Raw genomic sequence first — 18,948 nt, forward strand, 5'->3', positions numbered from 1 at the left:
CTTAACCAATTCCTATATGGGAGGAAAAAAGTTCACAGTGAATCTCCATGAAATAATAGAAAAGCTATGCATTTGCAAAAAAAATCATTTAGAATTCTGCCTAAAACAATGAAGTGAGGAGTAACATATACAGTATTTAGTTAAGTCCTAGTGTGTAACACAAAGTACCATCTTAGAAGATTTTTTTTGCATGCCTTGTACCCCTTGCTCTAAGGCACATCATTCCATAGTAATCTATATTACATCTGACCAGGAAAACGTTATCTATTTCTTCTCACTGTTTTGGATATGATGCTGTATTGGGTTTGCGTGATAAGGTTTTGGTAGCCAGGGGAGGGGGGCATTGCAGGGTGTTCTGTGAGAAGATGCCAGAAGCTGCCCTCATGTCCGATAAAGCCAATGCCAGCCAGCTACAAGACTGACCCACTGCTGGCCAAGGCTGAGCCCATCAGCGACAGTGGTAGTGTCTCTGTGATAACATATTTAAGAAGGGGAAAAAACAGCTGTGCAACAGCAGCTGGGAGAGAGGAGTGAGAATACATAAGAGCAAAAACTCTGCAGACGCCAAGGTCAGCGAAGAAGGAGGGGCTGGAGGTGCTCCAGGCCTGCAGCCTGTGGTGAAGACCATGATGCGGCAGGCTGTCCCCCTGCAGCTCATGGAGGTTAACAGTGGAGCAGTATCCACCTGCAGGCCATGGAGGGCCCCACGCCGGAAGCAGGTAGATGCACCCAAAGGAGGCTGCAACCACGTGGGCAGCCCATGCAGGCTCCTGACAGATCTGTGAACCCATGGGGAGGAGCACACGTTAGAGCAGGTTTGCTGTCAGGACCTGTGACCCCATGGGGGACCCATGCTGGAGCAGTCTGGTCCTGAAGGACTGCACCTGGTGGAAATGACCCACACTGGAACAGTTTGTGAAGAAGTGCAGCTCATGGGAAGGACTCACATTGGAGTAGTTCACGGAGGACTGTCTTCCATGGGAGGGACCCCATGCTGGAGCAGAAGAGCACGAGGAGGGAGGAATGGCAGAGACAATGCATTGTGAACTGACCACAACCCCCTTTCCTTGTGCCCCTGCGCCGCTTGGGGGGACTCAGTAGAGAAATCAGGAGTGAAGTTGAGCCTGGGAAGAAGGGAGGGGCAGGAGGAAGGTGTTTTTAGATTTGTTCTTTTTCATTATCCTCCTCTGATTTGATTGGTAATGAATTAAATTAATTTCCCCAAGTCGAGTCTGTTTAGCCCATGATGGTAATTGCTGAGTGATATCCCTGTCCTGATCTTGACCCAGGAGCCTTTCATCATATTATCTCTCCCCATGTACAGCTGAGGAGGGGAAGTAATAGAGCAGCTTGGTGGGGACTTGGTAACCAGCCACGGTCAACCCACCACAGTCACCAGATGTGTGTACTGGTCACAGGAAGACCAACTTCTCTAGGAAAGCAACTTTTTCAGACGTATCACTGTATTGTCAAAAGAACTCCCCACCCCCAGAATACAACATTAGAGACTTTAAGGTCTCTATTTCAGCACACGGAAGCTTTTAAAAGTCTTTCGTCTGCTGAGATCACATCTCTTTCTGTGCCCGAGAACTATCCTAAACATGAAACCTAAATCAAACAAAGGTTTGATTCAAGACCACGGAGTTTTTCCAGGAGGACCTGAAATTTACTTTTTTTTTTTTCCCCAGTTACACTGATCTGAAAAAAAAGAAATAATAGAAGCCTCATCTTACAAATGCTTAGACTGTAACTGCAACAAACTTAGCAGATAATTTGCATTTTTTGTGTGAAGGCTGCAGTAATTTAAATGTGCTCAGAATCATTGCCTTCATTCAGACTCGTATTTAAGTAAATTAAAAAGAATGCTTCTAAGCCTTCTAATCTGTTGTTCATTTAGAGTCGTCACATATATTGTTAAGAGGATACAAGCACTCATAACAATCTGACACAGAAATATTTTTTTAATTTTTACCTTCCCTGTTGATTCATTATTCTTTCAAAAAGGCTTCTTCAGGCTTCTATGCAAAATAGCTTTTTATCTTCCAGCTTTGATACTATCAGCTCTAGTAGGTCAACTGTGTAACCACAGTGAGGTTGCATTTTCACATTCTGAAGCAGGACTACATGAACAGGTTTATGCACCCCTCACACTTCCTGAAAGCTGGGGCTTCTTGCTCCTGTCCTGTACACTGCGTACATCAGCACAGACCTACCTGAGGGCAAACCTGGGGAAGGAAACTAATTCAGGCAAAAATGCCTTGAGCAGTGGGGCAGGGGAAAGCTATTTTTCAACCACATCAGTTCCCTGCTCTGTTCAACCACACCACCACAGCACAGCTATGACAGCACAGCAGAGGTAAGAGGCATCCAAGAACTAAGATTGGTTTAGGCACTAAGAATACCAAAGAAATCTGCACGGAACCATAGCCTAACCTACATTTATAGGTACAGATTTAGAGATCTGTTGCTTAAAAGATGCTTTAACTTTTCTCTCCCTAACTAGACGCAGATGCAAAAAAAGCTGTCATTTCCAGTAACAGGCAGTAATCATAAATTAATAGTAAGTTAGATATTACATGAAGCACAGAGTTCAGCAGTAAAGTTCTACGATACCAGTGTTAACAGATACAAAGTATGGACATTCTTTCACACATGAAGGCAATTTAATTTCTCATATGGCTAATAAAAACCTCACCATTTCAAGAATATGATGCCAACAGAAAACCAATGATAAATACTGAGTATCCACTCCTGGACAAAAAGCACACAAAGAAAAAGCATTTATAAGAGGTCTGTAATACAAAGATGGAACATAATCTGCATATTCTGATAAACAATTATTTTATTTTTTTTTCCTTCGGGACTTTCACACACATTGGGTTGCTTACAGTGCAGAATATCACACAGAATGACTGGACTCAAGAAGACAGAACTGCATAAATTTGATCATTTGCCAAACTGTGTTTAATATTTTCTAAGTATTAACAAGGAGTAACAGAGGAGGACAGAGCTCTGAAGTATGTTAAACATTTTCTTTGCAATGTCTTTGAAGGTTTTTCTGGTAAAATAGCAGTGGTAACCACACACTGGACAATGTGTGTTTCTTGACCTTTTCTACTGATTCTCCCAACAGAGATGTAGATGTATCACCCAAAGATGCTGCCCGTATGATAGCATCAGAAAACAATGCAGCAGTACTTCAAGAGGGCTTATTTACACCAGCAGCAAAAAGAATGCTGAGGAAAACATGGGCCCACTGCTCAATGGGACAGCAACCTAGTGACACAGAACATGGAAAAAACTGAAGAACTTGATCCTTCTTTTTTTTTTTTTTTTTGCCCCTGCAGATTTTAGTGGTAAGTTCTACCCTCTGACCTCCCAGTTCCCCAGCTCTACCAGCAGAGCGTTTGGGAATGTAACATCACCCATTGTCAAGGAAGATATGATTAAGGAACACTTAAGTCAGTTGTACATGTAGAAGTCCATAGGATCAGACAGGATGCATCTGATGGTGTTGAGGAAGCTTGCCACTCTCACTATTAGGCCAGTGTACACTATATTTGAAAGGTCATGGCATGAGAGAGGTTACCAATGACTGGAAAAACATCATACCTATCTTCAAGATGGGCAACAAGGATGATCTGGTGAACTACAGGCTGGTCTGCTTCACCTCAACCCTTGATAAGGTTATGGATCAAGCCTTCCAGGAATCCACTCCCAGCTACACAATGACAAGAAGGTGAAAAGCCAGCATGGATTTACCAAGGGCAAATTGTGCCCAACTAACCCAACTGCATTCTCTAGTCAGATAGCTGGCTGTGTAGGTAAGGGGAGAGTAACGAGTATTGCAAGGCCTTTGACATGGTCTCCCACAGGGTCCTTATAGCCAGACTAGAGAGACAGGGGTGAGTAAATGAATGAGAAGGTGAGGGGAAAACCAGTTGGACCATTGGGGTCAAAGGGTGATGACTACCAGTACAAATCCAGCTGCTGGCATCCCTCAGTGATCAGTACTGGAGCAAATACTGTTTAATGCCTTTGTTAATAATCTGGATGCTGGGATCAAGTGCACTGAGCACTCGATACCAAACTGGGGAAGCAGCTGACACACTGGAAGCAGAGAGGGCTGCTATTCAGAGGGACCTGACCAGCTGGAGAAATGGGCTGACAACAACCTTATAAAGTTCAACAAAAGCAAAATGCGAAGTCCTACATCTGCAACCAAATAAGCCCATGCAGCAGTGCATGCTGGGGGCTGACTGGCTAGGAAGCAGCTCTTCAAGAGAATCTAGGGGTCCCAGTAGACAGCAAATTGAACATGGATCAGGAGTGCACCCCCACAACGTGGAAGGCCAACCTCATGACATAATAGCAAAAGTTTAGCCAGCAGTCAAGAGAAGCGACTCTTCCCCTCCATATGGCACTTCCACACGAAACTGTAACTGGAGTACTGCATTCAGTTTTGGCTCTCCAGTATAACAAAGACAGTGACACACTAAATCAAGTTTGGTGAAGGGCTGTCCAGATAGCCAAGGGGATCAAGCATATGACATATAAGGAGAGACTAAAAAAACTGGGTTTATTCAGCCTTCAAAAGGGGAAGGGAAGACCTTCTTGCTGTCTTCAACTACCTAATGTGAAGGCAGAGAGAAGATAAAGCCAAACTCTACACAGCGATGCACAGCACAAGGGGCAATAGACACAAGCTGGAACAAAGAAAATTCCAACTCAACGGAAGAATTTATTTTTTACTATGAGGGTGATCAAGAGTGGACCAGGCTGACCTGAGAGGTCATGCAGATTGAACAAAGCCCTGAGCAAACTGCTCTGACTGGGCTTAGTTCGGACAGGAGGTCCCACGTGGTTCCAACCAGCAATCAAGTAAAACCAGTGACTACTCATAGGTACAAAGAATCACCTAAGGCAACTGCACCATCATCACAAACGCTTCCAAAATGAAGTACTTCAGTCACTTTCCTTTTTTTCTTTCTCTGAGTAAGTATGCCACCCACTCAAACTTTCCACACAAGTAAAATAATTTAAATAACATCAAAAGTAGGATTCAACAATAAAGGGGAAAAAGAAGAAACAAATAAACAAGTAATTTTTTCATCTCTAGTATTATGAATGTATATAATTCTCTACTTACATAAGACCTTTATTGCTAGACTGGAGACACACTAAAGATTCAGAAAGGAAGAAGAAAGTTTCAGTGTTTTTACAGTAAAGACAAAGATAGGAGACATATCTTCCTATTTTATAGGAGAATAAAAGGTTAGGATAGGCTAGGGACAATTTCTGAACTGCCATTTACTCTCAAAATGTGAAAAAGTATATAAAGCTAACAAGCCATTTCAAGGAAGATGACACTTGAATAAAAATTCCAGAATATGATTTCTGTGGCAAATCAGTATGTGATGTTAATCACGTATGGTCTCAATTCTGAATACTGGAAGAGTTTTACAAGATAAGCAAAACACAGCAGGAAACCTTACAGTACATTATGTATCTGATTTGCACACTTCTGATTTTAGACTTAGTTATGCACCGTGGGATTCAACTTCATAAAAAAAACTAAGCTGGTGCAACTGAGAATACAGCAGCACTAAACAAACAGCAATCTATTTTTAGAAAGTGCTGAGAGGCAGTTACATACAGAATAAGATTAATAACCTAGCCTATCTACCCAGAAATTAGGCAACCAACACTTTGAGAGGGTTTCCAGGTTTGTTGCAATAATTGGAACATCAGGTTGAAATACAGCATGGTATTTGCATACCAAAAGGAAGAAGACCCCCCAAAAAATCAAGAATTTGTGTTATCTAACACTTCTGGATTTATCCTGCAAACTTTCACAGATTATGTCAGATAGGTATTATCCCCTCTATAAAAACATACAGAAATTAAAGTCCAGAAAGGTTCCATGACTTCTACAAGAAAATAACTTGCAAATGTAGGACAGAAGAAGAAACTCTAAAATGTAATTAAAGTAGAAAAAAGCAAGACACTTCTTTAATGTTGTCAACTGTTCAAAATTCACTGAAAATGGACAGGAAAAAAAAAAAATGGACACACAAAACCAAAACACTCGACAACCAAGAAAACCTCAATAATTTGGTCAAATGAAAAAGGCACATCTCAGAAAAAATCTGAGTAGGGAAAGGACGAAAGGAGAATGAAAGTTAGTTAAACTGTAAACTGTGAGAAAAATTTGCATTTGCCTTTCTGTAAAGGCCAAAGACCTGTTTTTTCTCCCTGTTCTTAGTGACACTGGCAAGCTTTCATACCCGACTGAGAGGGCAGTCAACTGGATTGGATTGCTGATATGGCTGAAAAGTAATACAGACTAGCTCCACCAACACTTCACTCCCACCACCCCCACCCCACCCCCACCTTAGTTTTCTGCCAATTTAGTTCCTTCAGCCAACTTGCCATGAAGCCAGAGAAGTGCCAGTGTTGACTCAAGCAAAGCTGTGAGCGCACTGTCTCTGGGAGGGGCAGCAGGACTGTCACTCTGAGCAGCACAGAGCAGTTCGGTAGGCCTGGCTGTGATGTAAATTGCTGGCACAATTATTTGCATGGCTATACAGTACGGCCCCACACATGGAGACTGCTACGAGTTAGAGAATGACCCTGCAAATATATATACAGTTAAAAATCAAGTAAATCACAGAATGGTTCGGGTTGGAAGGGACCTTAAAGATCATCTAGTTCCAACCCCCCTGCCATGGACAGGGACACCTCCCACTAGACCAGGCTGCTCAAAGCCTCATCCAGCCTGGCCTTGAACATTTCCAGGGATGGGGCATTGACAACTTCCCTGCGCAACCTGTTCCAGTGTCTCACCACATTCACAGTAAAGGATTTCTTCCTGATATTCAATCTAAATCTACCCTCTTTCAGTTTGAGGCCGTTACCCCGTGTCCTATCATAACACCCCCTGATAAAGAGTCCCTCCCCATCCTTCCTGTAGGCCCCATCGTGCCTGTAATCATGTCTGTTTATAAGAGAAAAAACACACCACCAAAAAAACCAGAGAAATGCAACACAAATACAAGCAACAGCCTCCTGCTCACACTATATATTTCAATTCCTTTCACAATTAGAGATCATCAATGCAGCAAGGCATGATGTAATGTAACTACATTACTGCATTAAAAACACATAAATCTTTGTAATGGAAGTATCAAACTTCACTAGATCTAACGACAATGAGTTTAAGAAACACTTGACAACTGCTAACTAAATCACAGTGTGCTAAAATTCACTAAGCAGGCTTTATTTTTAAAAAGCTAAAAAATAACTTCAACATCCCTGAAAAACAAACATTTTCTCAGTAATTACTTGTAAAGGCATTGAAATGAGGAAGGGCTATCGATGAACTAATTTTTAATATAACAAAGTAGCACAGGCCAGCTTTGTAACTGCACCCAGTTATGAACCTACTTTTTAAGAAATACCACTCAAAAGACAGCTGAAGCAAAACATCCAACTTCTTAGGGGACCATCCTGCAACTGGAGATGAGTTTCAGCCACCTTCATCCAAACATGAAACTCGTGCTTACCTTGATCTACCAGTTCGTTCTATCACAGTGCACAGAGTAAATCTTTCTTCCAAGTAATGAGCAGTGCCTTTACTATCTAACAAAGGCTTTTCTAGATGACAAAGAACTTCTTTACTACATTGATGACAAATATTTATTTTTTGTAGTATTCATCAGGTAAAGATTCAGCTACAACATTTTTACTTTACGGCAGAACTAGTAATCTCTGTTAGAGGTTTACTGCTCCACTGTGCCACGTATATGCAATGATAATAACCTAGACCGGAGCAGTCCAGAGGTTCACTTTTGAAAGTTTATTTTCAATTCTAAAGGAACCTTAAATTGCCTCTTGAGCAGTAAGCCTTGTTAGAAATAAAGTTATGATGCACTCTAGTGTTTCTAAAAGAAGTGAGCCTCAGAAATTACAAAGGCAATTGTAAATATGAAACCTAACATCTATCTACTGCATAGTTCAAATTCTCATCTAATGGGCTCTTGAATACTCTTTCTGTTAAGACTGTCGTATTAAATTCTGTCATCAGCAGGATATTCATATTTTGCTAAATGAGCCATAAAAATTGGACATGCCAAACAAACACAACATTATATCCTACAAAATTAATAAAAATACATCAGTAGAATGACTTTTCGTACAAGTGAAACAACTGTATGGCACTAGATAAACACATTCTCATGAAAATAACAAACATTTTTGCAGCTGTTTCTTACAGACATGAATTTCTAACATTACATAATATTAAACTTGTCATATAGTATTATGTTTTACCACACCAGCAAAATATTATCGGTATTTATCAATCCTAAAACATGGTTGTGGCAAGTCTTAAAATGAAATTAAAAAAAAAAAAAAGGCAAACCAAAAAACAGGGAGACTTTGTTGCCGCTACAGCTTATATGGTCTGAAAACAAATAAAAACATAGGAAGGCTTCACACAGATTTTCTGAATCATCACTGTTCTTTGTTTATAATCATTCAAGATTCAGCCCAAGAGAGATATCCCAAATTCAATGTCTTTCACTTCAAGGTATTCTTTCATAGGAATTACTGGGACATGCATTCAGAAATATTCCCTTGCCTCATGCAACACCTACAGCACTTGCCCGTTAACAAAAACTTTTTAAAGGCCTGTTGACCAACCTGGGAAGAGTAACCACAGCCTGTTAATTTATTCCCTCCAGTCTCCCTCCAGCCTTCACCAAAAACTTCCGCACAGAACCTGTTGTTTAAAATAATTTAATTTCCCTGGCCAGAATAAAGCTGCTGTTACACAAAAGTATTTATTCTAAAGTTTAAGTCATGTATTACACCTTAACCTGACTTAAGTGAAGGGGGGGGCATGAGAGAGCATGAAAGGGGTAATGTGCTACTCCTCTCACATGCAGAGCCTGTCTGCCCTCTCCAATCCAAGCCATTGTCCTGCCTCTCCCGTTTACCCTTCAGTGAGCAAACTCAACAGGGGTTTGGCAAAGTGCCAATCTGGCAAGACAGTACACAACAAGTTCAATCTCCTTGGCAATAAACTGGTAAGCCTCAGGGGTGGTGAACAGTACAAGACACACCATGATGCTGGAATGTGGGGAGGGGGGGGGCGGGGAGGGGAGGCAAAGGGGGAAGAGTGGCAGACCTCTCTCTCTCCCCCACCTGCAGCAGTGAGCCCTTAAGAGCAGCACAGCTGCAACACATAACTCTCTCTTACCATAGAATAGTTTGGTTTGCAAGGGGCTTTCAAAGGTCATCTAGTCCAACCTCCCCTGCAATGAGTAGGGACATCTTCAACTAGATCAGGTTGTTCAAGGTCTAGCCTGACCTTGAATGTTTCCAGGGATGGCACATCTACAGCCTCTCTGTGCAACCTGTTCCAGTGTTTCACCACCCTCATTGTAAAAAAATTTCTTCCTTATATCTAGTCTAAATCTTCCCTCTTTCAGTTTAAAGCCATTACCCCTTGTTCTGTCACAACAGGCCCTACTAAAAAGTCTGTCCCCATCTTTGTTATAAGCTCCCTTTAGGTAGTGGAAGGCTGCTATAAGGTCTCCCTAGAGCCTTCACTTATCCAAGCTGAACAACCCCAACTCTCTCAGCCTGTCCTCATAGGAGAGGTGCTCCATCCTTCTGATCATCTCTGTGGCACTCCTCTGGACTTGCTCCAACAGGTCCATGTCTTTCCTGTGCTGAGGGCTCCAGAGCTGGACACAGTACTCCAGGTGGGGTCTCACCGGAGTGGAGGGGCAGCACCACCTCCCTCGCCCTGCTGGCCATGCTTCTTTTGATGCAGCCCAGGATACAGTTGGCCTTCTGGTCTGTGAGCACACATTGTCAGCTCATGTCCAGCTTTTCATCCACCAGTACCTTCAAATCCTTCTCTACAGCGCTGTTCTCAATCCCTTCATCCCCCATTCTGTACTGATACTGGGGGTTGCCCTGACCCAGGTGCAGGACCCTGCACTTGGCCTTGTTGAACCTCATGAGGTTCACACTGGCCCACTATTGAGCCCTCTGGATGGCATCCCATCCCCCAGGTGCATCAACTGCACCACTCAGCTTGTTGTCTTCAGTTAATAATGTTCTCTTAGTCCCTATGCCCAAACCAGTTAATAATTTTAAGCCTTGCAAAGAGAACCAATAAATAGTTGGCATGCAGCTTTGCATCTAAAATGGAGTCGCAGCATGGTAAGATAAAAGCACCAATGTCACAATTCACTGCTTTAGGGAATACATACACCCACTTTATCATTACCCTGTACAAGACAACAGCATTGCACCTTAATAATTTTACTACTCTTTGGATAGTTTGAAAGCATTATTTGATATCCATGTTGCAAATTGCTAGTGTACACTAACTACAAGACATCAGTATTCATGCATTTACTACAATCCTTTTAATAACAACTATCCTCGTATATAAGAGAGTATCTATTAGAACATAATTCCTTCCACAGATTATTTAGAAAAGTTACTCAAACAGCAGCATTGCCAAAATGCTATTTCTTTAACTCATAGCAGACATTACACTATAAATTTAAAAAAACCCCTAACTTCTCAAAAGTTATTTGCTCTTAATCATTCCTCTTAGCTACAGTACCCAAACAACCATTAGCCATTCTGTATTCTGATTTATACTAGACTGTAATTCAGTGACTGAATTCCATTTGGCACAAATCCCCAGTTCCAAGCAGGGAGACTACACCATACAAGAAAATTAAGTAAGTTTTCAGTACTTTGACGACATTACAAGTACTCAAAAGACATCTCACAAATATGTCTATGTACTAATGAACTACTAAGCTCTACTTACAACATGCTAATAGTTCTCAAAAAAAGCTTCCAGCTTAAACATGTCACTGAATTAGGCAGTGATTTAATGATTAAAAATACACCCTTTGATTTTAACCCATTATTTAATAACTGGTTATCTTTTCCACATTTCCTAACTCAGCAGCAAAACATTTTTTATCTTGTATTTGTGAAGGACCAGGGAAATAAGGATTGCCAGGTGATTATTTTTGCATCGTGATATCCATCAACACAGGCTGCTGAGCACCCACTATTGAAATGCTGTTTATTCCTGTGAACACAACATGCACAAGCAACTGACACGACCAACAGAGACACCTTTGACTTCACCACAGCTGAAGACCAGCTTCACCTGAAAATATTACACATGCTAGGCTGTTGAACGCATTAAGAGGAAGTTTAAGAACACATGCTTTTAAAAATTAAACGTGTAAGATAAAATTACCACCAGGTTTAATTCTATATAATATATAAGAATAGTAATATTTTTACTAGTGCTTTAATTTTAGGCAAGAAATAATCAAGCACACAGCATCGGACAGATTTCAACCTATGTAAGAATATCTCTCCAAATTGAAACCAAGTAAGTGCTAAAACATAGGCCAAAAGAAAGGATCTTTACAAATCTGCCTCCCCTCCCACAATGGAAGTGCCTTTTAGAACAATGAAGTTAAGAGAAGAATTACATTTGCCCTTTTTCCTCCAAAAAGAATTTGCTCTCTACAGCCTCCCTCACCACAACAGCTCCACTTTATCTTGTTTTCTCGGCCTCCTGCAGTATCTTAAGGTATCCTGTACACTCTTCCACTCCTTTCTGCCACACATACACAGATGGAGGTATACACTGACCTGTGTACCGAGTCCTCTATCTGCCCTGACTCCTGACTGCTCAGCCAGTATATGTACTAACACCGGCTAGCAGCCAACAAGCAGCTAAGGAACCACTGAAGCCTTCACTTCAGGAACTACTATTTCTGACTTCTCTGTTTATGGAAGTGGGCAAGTTTCACAAAATTTCTAGCTATTTACCTGTGAGATCTCTACTCCTCTGCAAAAGGGTTTAATAGCTATTAGTAGGAAGGGAGGAGACAAAGTGATGAGAGATTACTAAAAACGCCCTCACATTCTTATAAAGCAGTATTTAAAGCAGTGAGTTTGGTGATTAGTCTCACATTATAGGACGTGCTACAAGACAAGACACCTTGACAGCCCTCAGTTATCTCAATTAAGGGATACAGCTAAAATCACAGAAAAGGTGAAGTCTGATACAGCACTGAAATCCATGCATAGTCTTCTAGAAACAACAGTAATAAAAGCCAAAGTTCCCCTTGAAACCATTGCAATAAATAATTTGTTATGTTTTATCCTCGTACGTAAAACAAGCAAAATACTAAAATATCCAAATAGGTTCATCATAAAAGTATCTGTGCAAGCAAGACATTTGCAAAATGTTGGTTTATGCTTGCTATCATGCCACATATTGATGGTATTACTATTAATTTTGTATTTATACTTACATAAAGAAGAGTGTAAGGATCTCTTTTAGGAACATTTTATATTTAATTTTTTTTTTGGCCACTAAAACCCAGTACAATTTCTGTACTTTTTCTGAGGAAAGAGTAGCACTTTACTACCAAATCCAAGTGCTAGAAAATAAGGGAGAAGGCATCCCATACAAGATACTCTTACACCTGAAGCTCTGATGTCCCACTTTGTGCAAAATTATTATAGCAGCAGCTACTTAGAAAAAAATACCAAATAATAAAAGCCTCCATAATGAAACCCAGAAAATTGCACGCAGGTGCTTTCCAATTTAGAAAGCCGAGGACAAGCCTGGGCTCCTAGAATCCTATGTCTCAAAATTAAAAAGAAGGTGACAATGTGGAAGAGAACTTGGGCACAAGCTATTATTTTAGAGTGTGCTATCAAGCTTATTACAACATATGTTACAGAGCATTCATAGATAAATTAAGTTTATTTTTAGTATCCTTCTACATGCTGAAAAAAAAGCCTACATGTTCATACAAAGCCTGTCTTTCTTAATATTTCATGCCACCTATCACGCAAGTTAGATTGGCACATACAAAAAATAAGAGAGTAACATGATAGTTTCAATTTGACTTTGCTGAGAAATAATTCTCGAGTGGGTTTCATTCCTAGAAAATAATCTGTCACTGAAGTCGATGAGAAGGTTCTTAAACCCACTGGAAAGGACAGCTGAACAAATGTGGACACCTGAAGACATGTGCAGTGCTGGAAAGAAACTCTGAATGGGTCAGAGGACTAGGAGACATAAGCAAGCCACGGAAGAGTCACAAAGTTCCCACTAGAAAGCTACTCTCAAGAAAAACAGAAGGAAGGAACAGAACATGTCTGGACATTGCTGGGACTGATGCAAACCAGAGAAGAATTCAACAGCATAAAGCAGGAGTTTAGATTACGGTAGACATAGAAGGTGAATGATACCTCAAACACCCCCTGCCCTCATTTTCAAGCTAATACTTATCTCCGCTAGGTCATAAACAAAGCATTAGAGACTGCTTCAGAGACAATTACAACAATTAATAATTAAATTTCACTGTTAAGAGAAAAATTAAGACAAGAGTCATAGCAGGTAGAAAATTTTAAAGTGTTCTATCAGAATATAAATTTCACTGTCCCCCTAATTTGCATTACTCCTGTCAGAGATTTCTCAGTCTGATTAAAAGAAAAAATGCTGTGTGTTTCTCTATCACTCCAGAATCTCAGCTACTTTTAAGAAAATACAAGTCTACAATCCTTGCTTTGGTGAAGACAATTCTTTACATGTGAGCTAAATGAAAAACAAAGTGGTCTTCTAGAGTCCTCTGGCAGACAACTGTGAAGTTTCTTCTGCTGCTAATGGGTAGTCCACATAGTTCTCTCTATTGCTATTAGGAAACCTGTAGCCAAGAAAATGGAATGAAAATTGAGCAAATTCCTGTCATGTTTGCACTGAAATCTCTCAGCAGCTCTGAAGGTAGGGACTGGCAACATTCCTTAGAAAGGAGATCCTCAAAAAGAAACTTCAATACTGGTTCTCAGTATCACTACTGTAACCAACAGGAGACTGAAAAAAGAAAACAGGAAGGAATAAAATGTTTCTCATTTCTTCTGGAAAACACATGCATTTAAGAATACTTTAAACTTTGCCTGTTATCTACTGTACAAACACAGGGAAACTTTAAATTTAGGGCTGGAAAAGAGAAATTACAATTTCCTTGCAACTCAGTAACATCCAAGGAGGCAGAATATAACAAGAGTTCCCACAGTTTTTCTCCGGGGGTAATGATCAACAGTACTGTCCATTCCTACACGTTGAACATCCCCCTATTCTAAACTCAAACAGATTTGCCTATAATTGCTTTGTATTTTAGGTGTGACTATCATTTAAAAAACACAGGAATTCTTTAATCACTACATTTCTAGTCTTCCGAATCAGGAAAGAATTCCCATGCAACAGGACTACTTTGTTAGTGTGAATTTCTGCATATTCTGCCCATAACTTTGGAAGTTTACCACGGAAAAGTAAATTCAGAAAAGTTTTACAAATTCCTCTTGCAAACTAGCTTAAACAACAAAAATAAGGTACTTTCCACACTTCTAAATTTTAACAGTCCTGACATTTCAAGAAAAGTAAACACACAGGTCATGTATATCAATCTATATGATATACACCAACTATGAGCACTGCTCTAGAATGGTAACAAATATAGCTTTAAAAAGACTCAAACATTCTAGTTCTAGGGACCTTTTTCACATTTTCCATTAAACAGTCTATACAACACAGCATAAAAAATGATGACACGTTAGATACGCAAAACCGGACAAAAACCATGTACTAGTATGAATCACTGTGTTCAAGAACAGCATTACCAGAAAGGCAACAGATAAATCACCCAAGAAACACCCTTCCAGAAACACCATTTTGTTTTTATCGGAGAATAAAATAATAAAAATATTAAAAGGAAGCACTTTAAGAGAAGAATGACAGACACATTTCTTCATAGTAACATCTGTTACACTAAGTGAGAGAAAAGCAGTATTTTACTGGACATACGGTGTCAAAATCAAAATTCTGAACAACTATCATACTTAAAAGCAATTAATTTCATTTAACTCTGTATTTAAGTCTGACTGATAGTCAACATAAGGATGACAGCACCAGAAGTTTCTATGTACGTATATGTACACACACATACATATATAGCTACATATTTAAACAGCACAGTTTCCATTAGACTGAGTTCAATTAGTGATAGCTGTAACATCCATTTGTCACGCAATTCATTTGTTTTGCACATTAATGGCAGGGATGGACAGAGGAGTCCTTTAATATTACACCAACCTTTAACATAACACTTCCAAAAATATCAAGTAAACAAAACAAACAAAAAATGCTTGTTGCTTACACAGACTTCAGCAGAGTCCATGAAATATACACTCAGACTAGTTACAGATATAACTCTATGTTCACATATTAATCATCATCTTGCAACAGAAGTTGCCCTATTTCCTACTCTATACACTTTTATCCCCATTACGCTTGTTTCACAAGCTTGGCACTCTCATGCTCGTCTAGCCTTTGGATAATGGTGCTTCTAACATCGTTAGGTTGACCTAATGTGCTTTCCAAAGACCCCACATATGTGTATATTCTATGCCTTTACTTTTTCCTATAAAGTCAACATCTCTGATAAGAACCTCTCAAATAATGTCTGAAAGCCTTCTTTTCGTTTTGCGTCAAATCAATACAAAGTTTACCAGCTCTTACTAGATCTGCCACAGTACCATCAACCCATGTGGTCTTGGGCCATCCTCTAGAATTGTCACCACCATCCACATTAGGTCTTCTTCACATGTGCATGCACACTCACACACTCTTAGGCTTTCTATCATATCATCAGTCCCAAAATGAATGCATCCCCAAATAATGGGGAAACACAAAACCAGCTGATAACTCAGTTCACCAATTGTGGAATACTGAACTTGGAATAGGGATGTTATCCAGTGTCACGTTGGTCCTGCTGTTGGAGACTTCAGAAGCAAAAAAAAGTGTAGGTGTTGCATATGAAATCTGTCTTTTTTTAGCCACCTGTCCAACCAGCAAGTAGCCAAGGTGCACACAGAAGGCACTAACTAGTCATCACCCTGAGACTTTTAGCCGTCTGCGCAAACCTCACTATATTCTGTGGAGAGAGTTCAGGAAAAAATGGAGTGTCTGCATTTCAACACCAAACATGTTAAAGGTAGAAGGGAGGTAACGTGAGAGCAGTTATTAACCAGAAACAGTTTCTGAACATCAGAATTTCAGATTAATCATTCAAAACAACAAGCAATATTTTGTTCACACAGTACTTCTATTCCAGAACCTGTAGTAATAAAAACCAAAACCCAATATCCCACAGCAATACAAAATCTGCACGAGGTACGTTCTGTATAATATACGTACTACAAAACCTCCAATGCTAAACTTATCCCTGACTTGAAAAACTCTACTTATGAGGAGTAATTTATTTCATTGATGTATCTTTTTCTTCATTATCATCATGGCAGTTTAGCAGAATTTAGCATACTATTGGCCTATGTCATCAGAATATACGCTTACAGCAATTTTGCAAGACTATAACAGCAGATTTATTTTTTTTTAAATCGGTGACACTGTAAAGGCTCAACAGTTAAAGATACTCGAATTTCAAGAGACTTTCTGCATTATAATTAAGAGCTTTACAATGACCAAAAAAAAAAGAGAAAATAAAAACAACCTACACATCAAAAAAATTACTCAAGGCTTTATAAACGCTAAAGGTTTCTTTCAGTTGCAGCTGATAGATTCATCATCATCTTCGTCTCCCAAATGTAAGAATGATCCCCCTCCCAACATTAACCCCAGTCCCAAACCTTTAAAGTAGCATTTCAGAAGCAGGCGAGACTCATATTCTGGTGGGGGAAAGGGTACGGACTAGGCCGGGGCCTGGGAGCAGACTAAAGGCAGCGAAATGCAGCGGGGAGGCGGCAGAGCAATCCTCGCTTCCCCTCCTCACCTAGCGCTAACCTTGCCCGGCCGCCCACCACCCCACCGCCCCTCCGAGAGAGGATTCCTCCCGCTGCAAAACCGGCCCTGCTGCACCAAGCCCAGGCTGCTCTCAGCGCTCTGCCCCTACAAAGAAAACACTGCATTTCCAAAGCCTCAGAAAATTAAAAGAAAGAAAAAAAGAAAAAGAATAAGAAATCAAATCGCCCTCGCTAACCCCTCCCTCAAAAGCAGGTCTCTTTTCACCGAATCAAACCACCCCTTACGGCACCCACCCTTCCCCCACCACGAAGCCACCTCTCATTGTCGTCGTCCCCCAAAGGGGACCCATTCCCCCCCCACACCCCCCCATGCACACACACGCCCGCCTCCCCCATTCCCCAGTCTGCACCGTACCCCTTACTGGTTGCCAGAAGGGAAACGCAGCCCATGGGCCCCTTTCCCACCCTCTCAGCCATGCACGCACCTTCCAGAAACAAGCTGTCTCTGCAGCCGCCGCCGCCGCCGCCACCGGCCATCTTCCTGCTGCCGAGCCTCGCTCCCTCACTCCATCGCCCAGACAGGCGGCGGGGCCTGGCCCTTCCCCCGGCCTGCGCGCTCCGCCGCCCACCCCCACTGCGGAAGGCTGAGTGACCCGCAGCGGCGGCGGCGCCGCCGAGGCCCGGCCCTCTCCCGCTCGCAGCTCACGGCGGGCCGCGCTGCCTTCCGGCCCCCGTGCAGGAGGAAGCGGCGGCAGCGCGCCCGCTCCTCCCTCACCCCGTCCGCCACCAGCAGCCCCCCGAGCGGTTGCCAGCCGGGCCTGGCCCAGCAGCCGCCGATGGCGCCCGGCGGGGGAGAGGGGCCTGGCCGGTACTCCGCCGGAGGCGCCTCCGAGCACACGGGGAGGATGAGGAAACGGTGCGCGCCGCGCTGCCGCCCCTCTCCTCCATGAACGGCGCGGCGGGGCCTCACCAGCGCTTCCCTGCCGAGACCCCCGGCTGGCCCGCCCCGCCGGCCGCAGCGGGGGCCGCCGGCTTCCCCGGCCCCTAGACGATTAAAATGGCCGCAGTAGGGCTGCGCCTGGCGATGCCTCGGGCTCTCCCGCTCCCCCCTTGATCAGCTCGGAGGCAGCAGCTTTCGGGAGGTGAGGAGGTGGATCGGACTGCGCAAAATGAATGAACTTCCACGCGTGCGGGAGCCCATTGCGCAGGACTGAGGCCCGTGGGTCTCGCCTAGCTCACGCTCGGGCAAAAGGCCGCAAAGGTCTAACGAGTTCTTACCGATCATGAAATCCTCCGTGGCCCGATCAAGGCATGTTTAAATGCAAAACTTAGATTCTGCAAAACATACAGCGTTGCCAAGCCAACTATACAGAATTTGCAAGTCATGGCCTCAGGTGTATTTGACTTTTAAAATTAAAAAAACCTTTTTTAGCATGTAAGGTTTTACATTTTAAAAAGCTTTCTTGTGAAGCCTAAGTACCAAAACCATACATCCTTTAAAAACTGAAGGCAAATTATGACAGTCTACAGTTAGTGAAAACTAGATACTCCTTTCTTGGACAGGTTCCTTCATCTGGAATTCTACTGATCACACTTTTTACTGCAGAATCAGGGAATTTTTATGTCTAATTTAAAGTACGTAGTTTCTAAAATTACTAATCCCTGAGAAGTGAGCTTCCAAAAATGCTTGAACTTAAGAGTTTGTAGTCTAAAGTCCTAAATTAGGCAAGTTCAAATACCTAGTGCATATGAAAATTAAAAACTAGAGAGAGGAAAATTCTTTATTTTCCTTTAAGCCTTCTAAATTTGTTATTTTCATTCCCAAATTTTCCATATTGGCACCAACTATATTCACAAGCCAGTGTGTTTAAAAATATAAGCAAGAGGTAAAAAGAACGCGAGCAGAGCGCAGAGCTGGCCTGGAAGAAGACACACAAGAGACGTCACACTGCTCCCCAAATGCTACGTCACACCACCAGAGCCAACGAGCAATTAGAAATAATTCCAAAAGCTGGCAAACCCGCATATCCTGATCTTCAAAATCTCCTTAGAAAA

General features: G+C 41.8%; 1 protein-coding gene across 3 annotated transcripts in view; it reads right to left on the reverse strand.

Annotated features, from left to right (window-relative positions):
- The window catches only part of SENP6 (SUMO specific peptidase 6), an 86,432-nt gene extending 68,495 nt beyond the window's left edge, over nt 1-17,937 (reverse strand). For 2 of the 3 annotated variants that reach the window (XM_063330144.1, XM_063330143.1), the window contains exon 1: nt 17,379-17,937. In XM_063330144.1, the coding sequence (XP_063186214.1) occupies nt 17,379-17,430 (52 nt within the window). In that variant the 5' untranslated portion in view covers nt 17,431-17,937. The remainder of the gene's footprint in view (nt 1-17,378) is intronic. The other variant, XM_063330146.1, reaches the window with a different exon arrangement.
- Between the last annotated feature and the right edge of the window lie 1,011 nt (nt 17,938-18,948).

The sequence above is a fragment of the Chroicocephalus ridibundus genome, chromosome 3 (genome assembly GCF_963924245.1).
Source record: "Chroicocephalus ridibundus chromosome 3, bChrRid1.1, whole genome shotgun sequence".
Taxonomy (NCBI): domain Eukaryota; kingdom Metazoa; phylum Chordata; class Aves; order Charadriiformes; family Laridae; genus Chroicocephalus; species Chroicocephalus ridibundus.